Source organism: Lepisma saccharinum, chromosome 16, assembly GCF_977018435.1.
Source record: "Lepisma saccharinum chromosome 16, izLepSacc3.1, whole genome shotgun sequence".
NCBI lineage: Eukaryota > Metazoa > Arthropoda > Insecta > Zygentoma > Lepismatidae > Lepisma > Lepisma saccharinum.
This window is the reverse complement of record NC_139244.1, coordinates 22421820-22439109: the sequence shown is the minus strand read 5'-3', so window position 1 is coordinate 22439109 and position 17290 is coordinate 22421820. Positions and strand designations below refer to the sequence as shown.

Here is a 17290-nt window from a genome sequence, read left to right as displayed (position 1 = left end):
TTATTCATATTTATATCCATTACGAAAATCATAGTAGCCATTCTCCTTGGGAAACAGGTGAGCCCAAAATCATCTTTTATGTCGAGAGTTACATTTAGGCCTATGAAATGAATAAATACACTATTACAGACGGTTGCAAAGTTATTAAAGAACACACCCCCTCTTTAGGATAAATTTTTAGTCTGTTATTATTGGATAACCCCTAGCCCCTACTTAACTACGCCCATGGTAATCTACAAGTAAAGGTGGCAGCTTGTTTAATTCTTTCTCACGCATGTTGTTTTTTCCTCATAGAATAATTGTGTTTACCTAACCCGTACAATCTATCGCAAATTTACATACTGTAATTAGTCTCAGGTTAGGACGAGGTACCCAGATTCGCTTCTTCCATGCACGCTTGGCTCGAGGGCCGAAGAGATTGCTCGCCAACAAGGATCAACCGAAGAAAATTACGAGGGATGATCGGAAAAAAAGGTTACAAAGCATATAACGTTTGTTTTATTCACTGTAACGTAACGAAAATTTATGTGTAAATTAATAACATGTTTGTCTTGTTGCGAGTTTGAGGACTTCGGATTCTGACCATGTATACCCGAGAAGCGGACATTTAAAATGGTGACTCGTCTAGAAAATTGGTCAAAAGTAGAAGTGAGGGCAGTGGTGCGGTTCCTGTGGGCCAAAAACACTACACCTGCTGACATTCATAGGCAGATTGTGGATGTGTATGGGGAGGGGACAATTTCAAGGCAACACGTAGCGAAGTGGTGTCGTGCCTTGAAAGAAGGACGGACCAGTATTGTTAATGACAACCCTGGACACGGCGGTAGGCCCAGTACCTCAACCACTGACGTGAACTGTGCTCTTGTGGATGAGTGTATTCGTGAGGACAGAAGAAGAACATTACGCTCAATATCAGCTGAGCTGGGACTACCATTTGGATGGCTGGCCACCATTATCTGACATGTGATGATGTCAAAAGAATTGCCTCACGGTGGCTACGAGAACTTGACGCGGATTTCTGTGCAACCGGTATGGAAAACCTCATCTACCGTTGTGACAAGTGCTTGAACAAAAAAGGTGATTACATCGAGGACTAGTGTTGAGTGCCCTCCATCATCAGGTATGTTAATCTTACAGCTATTTCTAACACATACGCCATAATAGGCTTTGTAACATTTTTTTCGATCATCCCTCGTACTTCCAAAGTTAAGCCAATGTGAACATACACGTAGAACTGCCTATCAGCGACATACGTTCAAAAGAGGAAGAGTCTGTTTAAATACAATACTTCTCCATCTCTAAATGTGAATAAACTCTTCCTATGTTAATTGGATAGTAGCTATTCTCCATTAATGTAAACAGAGTCACGTGACTTCTGACGAATATTCCTTTCCTGTGTGTTACTAGTGGTGTTATTTGCCCACGAACACATTACTTACATTGCTTATTAGCAGTTACGTTGAGTGGTATGGCTTTATCACATGCGCTATATTCCTACGGTCAAGATTTATGCCCCGCATACCCTCGACTGCAGACCTGGAAATAGGTAATAAATCATACACGAAGTGAAAGATACTTCGAGATTTCCTTGACGTTGCTTAGTTGTGAAACCAGCCAGCAGAGGCGACACCATCACAAGTTCAGTCAAGGCGTCAAAATAGGCGCCGAAAAATATGTCCGCGCAACTTAGGCGACTACTCCGCTGGCCACCAACGTCAACGGACCTAACCCCATGTGGCTCCTTCTTGGGGGGTTACGTTAAGATTCACCTCTGCCACAGGACTTCGATGATCTTCGACACGGAAGCATTGCTGCGATTACCAATATGACTCCCGATATGCTTGGTCAGGTGTGGGCCGAAATAGAATACAGACTAGCTTTGTGCGATAAAGGACGAACACACCACTGAACAGTTATGAGCACTGTAAACCGAATTCAAGATGCTTCGTGCGATAAAGAAACAACAAACTGAACAGTTATGAGGACTTGAAACCGAATCCAAGATGTTTTGTGCGATAAAGGACGAACACACTGAATACTTATGAGCACTGTAAACCGAATCCAAGATGCTTCGTGCGATAAAGAACGAACTCACCACTGAACAGTTATGAGCACTGTAAACCGAATTCAAGATGCTTCGTGCGATAAAGAAACAACAAACTGAACAGTTATGAGGACTTGAAACCGAATCCAAGATGTTTTGTGCGATAAAGGACGAACACACTGAATACTTATGAGCACTGTAAATCGAATCCAAGATGCTTCGTGCGATAAAGAACGAACTCACCACTGAACAGTTATGAGGACTGTAAACCGAATCCAAGATGCTTCGTGCGATAAAGAACGAACTCACCACTGAACAGTTATGAGCACTGTAAACCGAATCCTAGATGCTTCGTGCGATAAAGAACGAACTCACCACTGAACAGTTATGAGGACTGTAAACCGAATTCGAGATGCTTCGTGCGATAAAGAACGAACAAACTGAACAGTTATGAGGACTGTAAACCGAATCCAAGATGTTTTGTGCGATAAAGGACGAACGCACTGAATACTTATGAGCACTGTAAATCGAATCCAAGATGCTTCGTGCGATAAAGAACGAACTCACCACTGAACAGTTATGAGGACTGTAAACCGAATCCAAGATGCTTTGTGCGATAAAGGACGAACACACCACTGAACAGTTATGAGCACTGTAAACCGAATCCAAGATGCTTTGTGCGATAAAGAACGAACACAACACTGAACAGTTATGAGGACTGTAAACCGAATCCAAGATGCTTTGTGCGATAAAGGACGAACTCATCACTGAACAGTTATGAGCACTGTAAACCGAATCCAAGATGCTTTGTGCGATAAAGAACGAACACAACACTGAACAGTTATGAGGACTGTAAACCGAATCCAAGATGCTTCGTGCGATAAAGGACGAACACACCACTGAACAGTTATGAGCACTGTAAACCGAATCCAAGATGCTTCGTGCGATAAAGAACGAACTCACCACTGAACAGTTATGAGGACTTGAAACCGAATCCAAGATGTTTTGTGCAATAAAGGACGAACACACTGAATACTTATGAGCACTGTAAACCGAATCCAAGATGCTTCGTGCGATAAAGAACGAACTCACCACTGAACAATTATGAGCACTGTAAACCGAATTCAAGATGCTTTGTGCGATAAAGAACGAACACAACACTGAACAGTTATGAGGACTGTAAACCGAATCCAAGATGCTTCGTGCGATAAAGGACGAACACACCACTGAACAGTTATGAGCACTGTAAACCGAATCCTAGATGCTTCGTGCGATAAAGAACGAACAAACTGAACAGTTATGAGGACTTGAAACCGAATCCAAGATGTTTTGTGCGATAAAGGACGAACACACTGAATACTTATGAGCACTGTAAACCGAATCCAAGATGCTTCGTGCGATAAAGAACGAACTCACCACTGAACAATTATGAGCACTGTAAACCGAATTCAAGATGCTTCGTGCGATAAAGAACGAACAAACTGAACAGTTATGAGGACTGTAAACCGAATCCAAGATGTTTTGTGCGATAAAGGACGAACACACTGAATACTTATGAGCACTGTAAACCGAATCCAAGATGCTTCGTGCGATAAAGAACGAACTCACCACTGAACAGTTATGAGGACTGTAAACAGAATCCAAGATGTTTTGTGCGATAAAGGACGAACACACCACTGAACAGTTATGAGCACTGTAAACAGAATCCAAGATGCTTTGTGCGATAAAGAACGAACACAACACTGAACAGTTATGAGGACTGTAAACCGAATCCAAGATGCTTTGTGCGATAAAGGACGAACTCACCACTGAACAGTTATGAGCACTGTAAACCGAATCCAAGATGCTTTGTGCGATAAAGAACGAACACAACACTGAACAGTTATGAGGACTGTAAACCGAATCCAAGATGCTTCGTGCGATAAAGGACGAACACACCACTGAACAGTTATGAGCACTGAAAACCGAATCCAAGATGCTTCGTGCGATAAAGAACGAACAAACTGAACAGTTATGAGGACTGTAAACCGAATCCATGATGCTCTGTGCGATAAAGGACGAACACACTGAAAACTTATGAGGATTGTTAACCGAATCCAAGATGCTTTGTGCGATAAAGGACGAACACACTGAACACTGATGAGGACTGTAAACCGAATCCAAGATGCTCTGTGCGATAAAGGACGAACACACTGAACACTTATGAGGACTGTAAACCGAATCCAAGATGCTTCGTGCGATAAAGGACGAACACACTGAAAACTTATGAGGATTGTAAACCGAATCCAAGATGCTTTGTGCGATAAAGAACGAACACCCTGAACACTAATGAGGACTGTAAACCGAATCCAAGATACTTTGTCCTTCACTTCCATGATACATTACATGTACGCTAAACCGTTTAGTTATACCGTTTTTCAAAATTCTGTCACGGACTTTATAATTAATCTGCATTATTTTGTATTTGACATTAGTAATTGAAGTGGTCACATCGAAGTACACATATAAAAATGTTTTAAGGGGAAACGTTGTTCTTCTAGTACAGGGATTCCCAATCTTTTTAGGTTCGCAGCACCCTTGGGCTACTCCAGTACTAATGTTATTCATTTATTGAAAGATAATATGAGCAACAAACATCAGAACAGAATACAGTTTACTAAAATGGAAATCAGTCAAAAGAGTTTTGTTTTGTTAATGTGAGACTTGCGATTGATGCTTAGAGAACAACTGTTTGTTACCAGGCCTTACAGTTGACAACGAAATACTCATATGATCCTCAAGGATGCTATTTCTTACTTTGGGTTTTATTGTCACCGTAGCAGAGGAGGCTTGCTCGCACAAATATGTAGTTGAAAAGGGCAAAAGTACATCCATTCTTTCATATTTCCTTTGCCTACTTCCTGATAATATATTCTTTCGTTTCTCGTTAGTTTCATTTATCCCTAAAATATTGATAGATTGAGTTAGCGTTTTAAGTCCACTTTATGCACAGTCAGGCTAATCGGGACTGGACCTACAGTTTAAAGTGAATCCGAACCACTATGAGCCTCCACCAGGTATCGAATCCGGGACCCCTTGATTACAAGGCGACGACGCTACCACTGCGCCATCGGGGAAGCCAAATATCCCTAAAATATCTCGCGGCACCCCAAGGCCGGTCTCGTGGCACCCTGATTGGGAATTCCTGATATATATCAGTTATAATAGTTGTACTTTTCACGGATAGATGGCACACTTTCCTACAGCATGAAATTTTCGTCTGGAGCATCGAGTAAGCAAAAGCAATATAGCCGATTGTTGTCCTGCTTTTGTGAAATTTGGCGCTTGTTATTCAGAATGTAGTTCACATGACCTGGTCAGTCAATATTAAGAATATTTTCATGTGTGTCGTAAAACTATTACAATACAACATATGTTTATGTTGTATATGTTTACTTGAGTGTGAAAATCGTTTACAGTTGATAAACTTTAATGTGAATTATAAGGTATTAAGAGTAAGACAACCATTTTACTGCAATAAATCAAACACAAAATTCCATCAAAATTCTCCAATCATTAGATTATTAAGTAAACATAATAATATTGTCTCGAATGGAATTGATTTGGATTTTGCTTTTAATATTAAAAACTATCTATATAGTTTAAACAACATATTAGATATAATATACAAATAAAACAGATCCAATTCTAGAGTGATATATTCATAGTCTCAAATACAATTTATAGTGTTTTAAATTTTGTATACATATAAACGAATTCAAATTTGAACTTTTGCTTTGTATTCATTATTTCTGTTTTTTATTTAAATAGTGGTATTCGTATAATTTCTTTATTATTCCCAAGCTTTTTTAGTTTGTTACTTGTTTATGTTTTGTTTCTTCTGTCCTTAATTTTCTCCTCTGTTTAAAATTTGTAATATGTATATGTATATAATTTTTTGTATTTGTGTAACTTTTGTATTTGTATAACTTTTTGTATTCGTATTTATCTAAGGTTTTGTGTAATAATTACTATGTGTTTGTATCACGTATTACATATTTATGTAAATTATATTGTATATAGCAAATTGTAATGTCTATTGTAATTGGAGCATTCGCTGTGTTATAGGCGACTGGTTAATAAATAAATAATTATGTTACCCGAAATTACGAACACGTTTCGCCGGAAAGGTTTTGTTCTAGTGTGTTTTTTGTCGTGGGTATTGCTACATTATCTTGGAAACTATTGGAGTTGCAATGATGACTAGACTGCACAATCGATTCTTGTGTTTTACCGTTTGAAAGTAAAAAAAAACATTGTGAGCTAATAGTACGTATTAAACACTTCGAATTGCCACTGTGCATTTCTAAATTTGAAGTTACATTTCTATGAAATAATAAGAAAAATACTACTACATTACTTGCCATAGCTGGTTTCCTTGAACCTAATCCATGTTGTAAACACACAGTATTGCCAAGTCGAACTTTGGTTTTCAACGTGAATATATATGCGAATTTCCACTAGGATTCAACTTTTTTAAAATCATGTTTTCATTCGTATTTTTTCATGTTTTTATTCAAAGGGACTCTATAGAAAAAGTCGGGGCCGCGGTAGCGGTAGGGGGCGGTAGGTCAATTACCCCAGGGGCGGAGCCCGGAATCGGGGGACAATTAACACTACTTTTTCCCCACTTCCAATTGTTTTCTCACCTTAAATTTTACATTTCTGGAATCCTTGATTCATACTCTTTCCAATATCATACATATTTATATTAAGAAGGGTCGATTCGACATCCTTACCGCAATGATTATATCATACCATTTAGAGCTCTTGTTCTGCTCTACAAAATAAAACTATATATATCGTACATAATAACTAGGGAAAGGATTTTAAGGTGCTGATTTTATGTAGCTGCTCAAGAAGAGTGAAAATCATTTTTTTTTTGTCCATCCTCATCTTCGCGAAAGGGGCAGAAAAGTGAAGTAAAATAAATTAAATCAACCAGTCAGTCATTGTGATAGGAAAAATTCTTGACCACAAGTCTATTTTCTCGAATTTTTATTTATTTCCTGACCTATTTGTTGATTTCTTTACTTTTTCTTGACTTTCATGGCTGGTAGACACATCAAAGTACGTATATAAAAATGTTTGAAGGGAAAACGTTGTTCTTCTAGTACATGGATTCCCAATCTTTTTATGTTCGCAGCACCCTTGGGAGATAAATAACTTAGGGGGCTAATGGTAAATAATGCTTTATTTACCATTTCCTTTTATTTTCACACACAACTGATTGAATGAATAGCTGTTAAAAGTTCAATCGTGGACAAGTGGTAAGCACAGCGGCCCTGGGAAGCCACAGGTCCTAGTTTCAAATCTATGTGTTTTTTCCATGGATAGTTTCATAAAGTTACCACTTATCCTCATTGTCGCGATTATCTTAGGGAGGTGAAGATCGGCGCTAACAACAAAAAAATACAAAACTATTCCATAGAGTGGGGCCAACTCGGTAAGCGAGCTCGTTAGGGGATTGTTACATGATCTTCCCATCAATGGTCCCGGGTTCCAGTCCAGTGCGTATTCCTCTCCGGGTGTTAGATCAGTTTTATCATTCATCTTCATTGTCACGATCAGCCAAAAGTTGCAAAAGTGAAGCAATGCAAAAGATAGGAGGGGAAAACTTTCGGTACAAGCGCCGTATTTCAAGGGAAGAAAATTGTTCTGCTTTTCTTTCGATAGAATGATCAAGTTGTTCTACTCTTAGAAGTACCGGGCCTCCACGATGGCTCAGTGGTAACGTAGTCGCCTTGTAATAAAGGGGTCCCGGGTTCGATACCCGGTGGAGGCACATAGTGCTTCAGATACCACTTTAAACTGTAGGTCAAGTCCCGATTAGCCTTACTCTGTCAAATCAATCAATCAACCAATCTTCGAAGTACCGAATTTCAGAATAATAGAACAGAGTTTCCATTTCAACTTTCTTCAAAATTGTGAAGCAAGATAAGATGACAGTAATTGAATTGAGGCAATTTTGGCATCCAAAATAACTTCTGTTTCTCTCACACAGGGGTGTTCAGTGATGTATTGTTGGGGAACAAGAAGAATTGGACCTTACTAGCATGATACATAATAAGCGATTTAAAATATACTATATGCTTTATTTACCATTTCCTTTTATTTTCACACACAACTGATTGAATGATTGAATTTTGTTTTTTTAACTTAGTTTTTCTATCTTTTACCCTATACTGATAGTGACGACAGGGATGAGTGGATGTCTTGTTGAATACCAGAGGAACACACACATACCATACCTGGGATACGAACCCACAGGCCCGGAATACGTTAGGCTTAAAGGGGACGTCACACATGTACCACACAGAACACAAAATGCATTAAAACAATGTTGATGCATTTTTTGAGCATCAAACCTCGTTAAATGAGGTATTTTTAATAGTTTCACACGGAACAGTAGATGATAGAAATACCCTTTCATGCACTTCTCTTTGTATTTTGATGCACTAAAAGTATACCATTGGCATTGTACAGTCACCAGCAAAAAAATGGGAAACCTACGAGGGCCGTACCGAAAGTAATGCAAAAGTGGTCATAACCTCTTTATTAACTGATGTAAATCGTTCAAATTGCAAAGAGTGACTCTTCCTCTATACAGGTGTTTCAGAATCTTTGTCTTCCGTGCAGGTGAATAATGGATTCCAAGCAGAAGCAACGTGCTGTCATCGAGTTCTTGACGAAGGAGTGGTGCAGGCTGTCCGACATCCACAGAAGGCTACAGAATGTGTACAGAGATGACACCATTAGCAAGAGCAATGTGCACAGGTGTATGAAGAAGTTTACAGAAGGGGAAACCAGCATTGAAGAGACAAACCGCGCAGTGGGAGACCATGAACTGCGACCACTGACACGAATCGTCAGCAAGTGGATGAGTTGATTTGCGCGGACACACGTGTCACAATCCGTGAGCTTGCGGAACAACAACTGAACTGTGGCCACAATGCCTTGCAGAAGATGGTGGAAAGCTAGGGGTATCGGAAAGTGTGTGCGAAGTGATTGTAAGTCTCCTCTTTGGCAACAAATCAGGTGATCGGCAAATTTGGCTGCTCCGTGGTTCTTCATCCACCGTACAACCCAGATCTGGCGCCCTCCGACTTCTACTTGTTTGGTCCCATGAAGGACAGTCTTCGGGGACAACGATTTGACAGACGGGGTGAAAGTGGCTGTGGAGAAGTGGATGTCGGACAGTGCACACCGGACTTTTTTCAAAGATGATTCGAAAGTTGGGTTCAACGAGGGAGCAAATGCATCGCTTTAAATGGAGACTATATTGAGTAGCTGGTTTGTATAGAGGAATAGTCACTACAACTACATGTGCAATTTGAACGATCTACATCAGTTAATAAAGAGGTTATGACAACTTTTGCATTATTTTCTGTACGACCCTCGTATATCCTGAAAAATACTCTCTTCCCTGCAACGAAGTTTTGTGTGTTGCCTAACTCTAAGTGGAGTTTTCAATGGTAACTTCTATCACCGTCGTAGATTTAAGAAACACACATAACGCATTGCAGGGAAGAGAGTATTTCAGGATATAGGTTTTCCATTTTTATTGATGGTGACTGTACATTTTCGAACTTTGGGTAATGATATCCTGAATTAGTAGACGTGAAGCGCGGCACCGTACACCGACATGTCCATCGACTGCCGTGCACAATTACGCTAAGCCATTGCCGTAGGGGCTAAAGACATTAGCTCGAAACCGCTCTGCCCTCATGTAGACAGACAAGATGCAACCGCTCCCGTGGTGTGACGCGATAAACGGTCGGAAATGGACGTACCTGTTTCTTTGGAATTAACCGCAGGTGACCACAGAGAGAATGAGCAAGTGATGATGCATTAGCATCAATCATGGGTTGTTTCTGTTAGCTGGCAACCTACGTATATCCAACTTTATTTACACATGTTGAACCGGAACCGTTTGATTACAAGGCGACGTTACCACTACGCCATCAGGAGGCCATCAAAGTGCATCAGCTCGCTTGCTGGGTGCCAAAATAACCAAATGGTTAACGCTCCCGCCTCTGGTGCGAACGGTTCAGGGTTCGATCGCCGCGGGAGGTTCAACATTTCGGTGTTGAAAATTGAGGAGCTACTTGAAAGTAATAGTGGCGGACTTCGGTGTCGAAAGCCGGTAAACTGCGGCGATGGGACTCGTTTCACTGACCACGATTCGCCCAATGAAAACGCTGCTTTGCAGGCTCTGGTTCTCATAAAAACTTTCACTACGGAATGAATGAATTCAGTTGATTTACAAGGGCCATTTTTCGTGTAGTAGCAACACTGTTGGTATACGCTTGTCAATTGTCGCTGGGACAAAAGACGATCGGATCTTGTTTAGTATTGTACACCCAACGGCGAAAGAAACAGTAGGCGAATTGTCCACCACCATTTTCATTGGGTCTGTATTATACAATGTGATAATAGTGAATTGAAGTAATTGCGTCAATAAGCAGAGAACAATATCTGCTTCGAACCAACATAATTTCATTCCTTAAAACATCACAGGATGTAGATTAAAAAGTTGTGAAAATAGCGGTCGACAATTTGCCTACCATTATCTTTGCCATTGACTGTACTACGATCGTGTGTAAATGTTTGGTGGTGAATAGTACTGTTGTGTGGTAGTTAGAAGACGTTAAAGTGAAGTGTGTGTATAATACCGCCACGAACAATGTTCTCGCGTGAAGAACAGCGAATATTCATCAAATTTCAGGTTGCAACGTGGAATGAATGCACGGCAAATTCACAAGGGCTTACGCGAGGCATTTGGGGAGCACACGTACCGTTGCCAGATGGGGCAAGGCCTTTGAAAGTGATCGTGGATCAGCCGCGAAAGAACATGGTGGTGGCATCCTCACACGGCAACAGTTCCACACCACCTTGATGCACTTCGCAGATTGCTGGAGAATGTCGGCGTTGGACATGTAGTGAATTAGCAAATGAACTGAAGATTTCACAATCCTCTGTCAGTCCCTGCGACTTTGATTTGTTTCTCAAGACAAACGAACCGCTGAGGGGGAAATGCTTTCCAGACGTCCCGAGCATCATTTCGGCCACAGGGCGGTCTCTGCAAACACTGGCACGAAAGGGAGCTATCAGTGGCATCTAACGGCTGCCAGATGTTTGGAAACGTGTTCACGCAGCAGCAGGAGATTACATTGAAGGATTGTAAATGATTCCAGGTATGTATCTTCTTCTATGTCTCTTTATCATACATGTTGCCACTACAACAAAAATGGCACTCGTACATAGTTTTCTGTAAATTTTGATTAATCGCGACGATATAACCACTCAATATGACGAAATTGATGAAGGTCCACTCACAAAGAACATCCATGTCCAGGCGGGCATTCGAACTCGGAGTCGCAGCGTGCCGCGCTAACCACTTCACCACGTAGCTTCCCGTTGTTCCGCGGAGTTTGGTTTAATCTACGTATCAGTCTGTTTGTACCGATTGAAAAATTGTAATTACATATTAATTCCTGCGGATGACTCTTTCTATTATATCTATCTATCTATCTATCTATAGATAGAGAGATAGATAGAGGTATGGAACGATTCAAGGGAGACTCTGTAAAAAAGGCGAAATCTCTCGCCAGACATCAGTGCTCGGTCAAGCGACAATTTGCAACACAAGGTAACATTCCACAAATAGCGGAAACACATAACGTCAGGAGACACGGCATTCTTCGATACTACCGGCTTCAAGCCCGTCATCGGCTGACAAATACAGAAGTGCTGTCCAAGCAGCTAGGAAGTATTTGCCAGCAGCTTAAAAGAGCTAAGCACCAGAATTCGAGGCTCAGTCAAGTCTCAGAATTCAAAGGACCTCCAGAAGAATACCAGCTACCAGGCGAAGACCTCGACACCTTTCAGGTCTCAGCCCGGCTCGGGAAACCGAGAGGAAGCTTTCGCCTAAGGCAACCGCAGTACATTCGCGAGTTGACTATTTTCAGCACCACGGCCTGCAACTTGTAGCCGTCGGTCAGACCATCGTCCCGGCGCCTTTTCTAGGGCCGATACTCCAAGACCAGCGTGTGCTTTGTCGCCAGCCACGGGCAAGAAGATCGTGGGCCGTCGAACTCAGGACTCCGTGCTCTGTCGCCTGGCGTCCACACTCAACCGCTTGGCCGAGAGGTAAGATGTACGTCGTCTACGTCCCTTGAAATCATTCCACTCCCTGCCAGAAGCCTGTCAGCGAGATTGTATGGGGACCATAAACGTAACCTAGCTCTACCATCTCACCCCTAAAGCGTTCACAGTAACGATCCCCGTAGTTTAAGTAATTGAAACCAGTGACCGCATCAATATATATATATACAGTAGAGCGTCGATTATCCGAAGTAATTGGGGGACATGGGTGTTCGGAAAACTGGTTTGTTCGGATAATCGAACTGTACATGTTTATTTGCCAAAAAGAAGTACTGTACAGTAAATTTATTCATAAAAACAGGCATCTCTTTAAGTATGTATTACAAAGTAACGTACAAAGGCAACTTTAGTAGGAATATATAGTATGTGGTACAGTTTATTAAACAAAAATATGTACATATTACATACGCATTTTGCATGAACAATACACACAGTACACAAAATTAACGTTTAAAAAAATCCTTTATTTTGGTCTGTCTAAGCAAGCCTACACTCTTACGAGCAGCTAAGTCACGTACTTTTTTCATTACAGATATCTGAAAGTGAGCGAGTACACAGTTCGGTTAAGAGGTCGTTCGGTTGACCGACGTTCGGATAATCGACGCTCTACTGTGTATATATATATATATATATATATATATATATATATATATATATATATATATATCCGATCGCCCATACAGCAGCTATTTCATTACAGTAAACATTATATTTCTTATCTCTAGCTGTTTCTGAATACTAGATACGCATCGATCAATTGACTTCTATTCTTAGAACGGACTAATATATGAAACAAATAAGAACAAACCTATTTTTAATTTGGCAATTTTCGTCGTTTTTACCACTTTGGTTAATCGGGACAATGGAGTGGAAGTGATTAAATTGGTGATGGAACGAAGACAATGGCACATACATGCCCTACCAAGATATCGAACGTGTTACTCCTCGCTATGTAGCCTAGTAGTAGTACGCTAACTGCTCCCCCCACGAAAAGCTACTGGGAAAACATACATCGAATCAAGCTGAAACAGTTACAGATCTTTCAAATCACTAGGTTCCAATCCTGTTAAAAGCGTGGAAGTTTCAATGCGTTTGAACACCATTTGTTTCATTAATTCATATTTTTCTTCTTATTGTCGCTAGTGGGAACGGATGGTGGGTTGAGGCATATGACCATACTGGATATCTGTTACCATATTTACCTGTATTCCTGTTTCTCTCTTTCATAAACAGGAAATCTGGTTAAAAAAGAAGAGGTTCACTCACCAACCCGACCGAAAGCCCACTGATCGTCGCAATTAACCCAGACAGTGGCGAAAATAACGAGAAAAAAAAGCAATATAATTAGCACTATAAGTAAAAAAAACAACATTTTTTTCAGAGCACCCTGTATGAATACATTTCCCCCATGAAAATCATTGTCGTACTGAAGCAATATTCTCAAAGGAAAATAATCCTAACAGTGTAATATAATAATATTGATGATCATTTGTACTTACAGAATCCTTAGATTGGGGAGATAAACTTGAAACACTTCGTCTGAAAGCAACTTCAGCTTTGGCGCATGGTCGATGTATCTGAAATATAAGAAACCATGACTACAATGACAATGAACACCACATTATTACCCATAAAGAAATTACATTTTCATTTTACACAAAATATTCTTCTTAACTATGTTTTATTACAAATTTTGTTTTAAAAGAAACAATTGCACACGTTCAAGTTAAAACACAGTTGTAGCTAATAAAATATATTTATCCTTCTATAACATTAGGATATAATTATTATGAGAGTAAAATTGTAGAAGATTTTTGGATTCAAGTTTTCTTTCAGACGTGGAATTAAAAACTAATATAGTCGAATTTAGGCCAAATTACTGTGTAAATTATCTTAAAAGCATGACGTTTTTATTCCTTATAACATCTCCAGACTAGAGCTGTTATCTATGGTGAGAATTTAAAGCTTTAAGATTGACGATTTATGGTACACCATAATTAAAATTTGAAAAAGCGGGAATAACTTGTCCTTTTCAAATTTCAGGTTTTATTTTGCAAAGAAAATAACATTTACGTGAAAATTATCTTTGGAGTCATTCCATGCCAAATCAACACAGATATGTGCAATTTTCAACCCGACCATCGCAGCTTTTCAAGAAATTTGAGTAGTTGAAACTATGCACGGGACTTAATAACCGTGAAAAATTGAGGTTCGTTCGTATTGTAATTGAAAATGATTCAAGGTCAAAGTCAGCAAAAATTGCCCTTTCTGAGCCCGTTTAGCTAACCTAAATGTACGGTAACTCTGCCCCTATTTGGCCTAGGAAGCTGATATAAAGCTTTGGTTAAAAAGACAATATTGTCACCTGACCTTGACCTTTGACCTTGAAAATCTCAAAACATGTCCTCGCCAAAAATCGTTGAGAAATATATTTAGCACATCATGCTGTATACTAAAACATTAAAAAATCAAACTGGGACTGCAATGGGATCAGAAGATACAAAATAATATACGTATATAAGTATGTGACTGATAAAAACCTCATTACAATGTACTAGGGTGAGTCAAAAGCCCCTTAAAACCACCTATACAATGTAAAGGACTAATCCGGGGTAAAATTAGTCATGATAGAAACAGGTTAGATCCAGGGGGAACCATAGTAGTTTGTGTCAAGCGGAAAGCCGCCATATTGAAAAAAAAATCAATGGAAACAGGGTGATGTAATATATCAACATATATATATATATATATATATATATATATATATATATTTCTGTGAATTTTCAAATTATGGAAAATAAATTATTTAAGACAAAGAATGAAGGTAATTGACCTTTGAATATTCTAGTGGAGTTATTCAGTGACATCACCTACTGAAGAGATAGGTTCCCTCGCTAATATCTAGCAAGATGCTAACAGTGTGACCAGAGTTGTTATTCAGTTACACAATCTACTGAAGAGCAAGGCTCCCTCACTATCCACATCTATGAAGTTGCTAGCAGGGTGGTTGGCCACAGGGTCAGTCAGTTATACGTTCTCCTGAGGAGCCAGGTTTTCTCATACACCACGCCCAACCTATGCTTGCATCGTGTGGCAACATCCTTCACAGCCCAATTACAATCTGTGCAGAATAACGTTCTCTGCATCATCTCGGGCGCCAAAATGGTGACCTCCACCTCGAAACTCTACGAATCCATGAGAAAAAAATTGGCAACTCCATTCAGACCACCATTACCCTGCCATTCAGCTTCTTGGCCAAGTTCCAGCAGCTTGATACGCTTAGAAATTCCCACGATTACAGTACTTTTTGTATTTTTTTTTACACTTAATCCGAAAGCTACAAGTTCTTCTTGTAAACTCTTTTTCCAACTGATTACCTTACGTCCTACGGTGTCCTATCCTACACTCAACCCTGAGACAATTGCAGGATGACGCTAACCAGTAGATGACGCTGCGTCAAAGATATTTCCACGACAGTTCCAATAATGAGGCAAAGTTATTGACTGAAAGTTGACCCACACTACATGAAGCCACAATAATGGATCGAATTTAATGGAGAGGGACAAGTGTAGAAATGCAACAACAAAATAAATGAAGTACATGATATAAACATGTTCTATCCCCACCCCTCTCTTTCTGCAAATGCGAAGGCACGGGACACAAAGCAGAGAAGAGGGAAATATGAAATGAGCAGGAGAGAAAAAATTCCCAATGGAAAAAAAATACTTTAGGAAAAAACTTGAACTGAAAATGTATATATACCCATTCTCTCAAGGGAATCTTTGGAGCAAGGCCGCGCATAACGGTAGAGAATGGGAGAAATCGAGTGGGAAAAACAAAACCGTGCGCGCTACTGCAAACGGCTGGTAAAAGTAGCCGCGTTTCCCCTCCATGTACTCACTTCCCCTCTCACCCGTTTACTGGTAGAGACCTCTCTAGTCCCTACATTGTGCACAGAGTTGTTCTCGTTCATTTGCTACACAGATTCCCATACCATTACAGTTATAAAGCTGCAAACATATTATGAAGAGTAGATATTACCACAAATATAAATGTACTTACATTGTTTTAAGTCTAGCGAGATTTTGGAAAGCTCTTCCTTCAATCTGCTCCAGAAGCTTCACGTGCATTAACACTCTGGAAAAAAAAATCAATATTTAATACCAACACATAATTTCGATAGTAACATAATGGATGAAGATGTTAATAAATATAACAACAATGATAATTTAATTCCATGTTTGCAGGACCACACACACACAAAGATATAACCATACACTCAGTGTTAAAGCATGTGCCAAAAGATGAGCTCTATCCTATCTGTTGTTTCATAGAACAGCTTCTGAATATTTTTGTACAATCAACACTTGGTAATCCAAGTAGATTTTCCTAGAACATTTCCTCTGAAGCTTAACGCAGAACTTGGAAAAATGTGAAGAAATTATATTTTTATTGCATAAACTGTCACTCAGTGGGGGTGGGAAGTACAGCGTTGTGAGGTCAACGGAACTGGACTGCAGTGATAAGACTTCTGCCCTTAAATACTTAGGAATCAACACAAGGCAGTCAAGAATAGTTGGACTGTAATGTCTTAGGTTGGGTAAAATTATTTGCAGACATGGGGGAGATCCTTCTTCGGGTGTGGAATGTGGTCGCACTAAATATATATTTATCTATCTATCTACACACACCTTATAAGTGTTCATTAAAACGTAGATGATAATACAGGATTTCTATAAATTAGTTATACAAAAGTAACCGTTAATTGTGAAGAAAGTATATGTGTAACAGAAATGGTTTATACATCATATCTTCAACTTTATTGTCGCACGTTGTTAGTTTCAGACGCCGCCACTGGAGGCGTGAGCGTTTGTTTATCTTACACAAGTACCGACTTGGATTGGTCGTGGTGGAACGATTCCGTGGCCACCTCGTTCGCCTGACTGGTACCCATGGATTTATCTAACTGGGGTTACATTAAAGAACGTGTGTTTGTTCCCTCTCTTCCCAGCAACCTTCCAAACTTTTAATGCATTGAGA

General features: G+C 39.8%; 1 protein-coding gene across 1 annotated transcript in view; it reads right to left on the bottom strand.

Moving 5' to 3' along the window:
• The window catches only part of LOC145999974 (lutropin-choriogonadotropic hormone receptor-like), a 304703-nt gene that overhangs the window by 81276 nt on the left and 206137 nt on the right, over window positions 1–17290 (bottom strand). Inside the window, exons 4-5 of the mRNA XM_083137268.1 lie at window positions 16313–16387; window positions 13750–13827 (exon numbers count right to left, since the gene is read on the bottom strand). Of these exons, the coding sequence (XP_082993394.1) occupies window positions 13750–13827; window positions 16313–16387 (153 nt within the window). The remainder of the gene's footprint in view (window positions 1–13749; window positions 13828–16312; window positions 16388–17290) is intronic.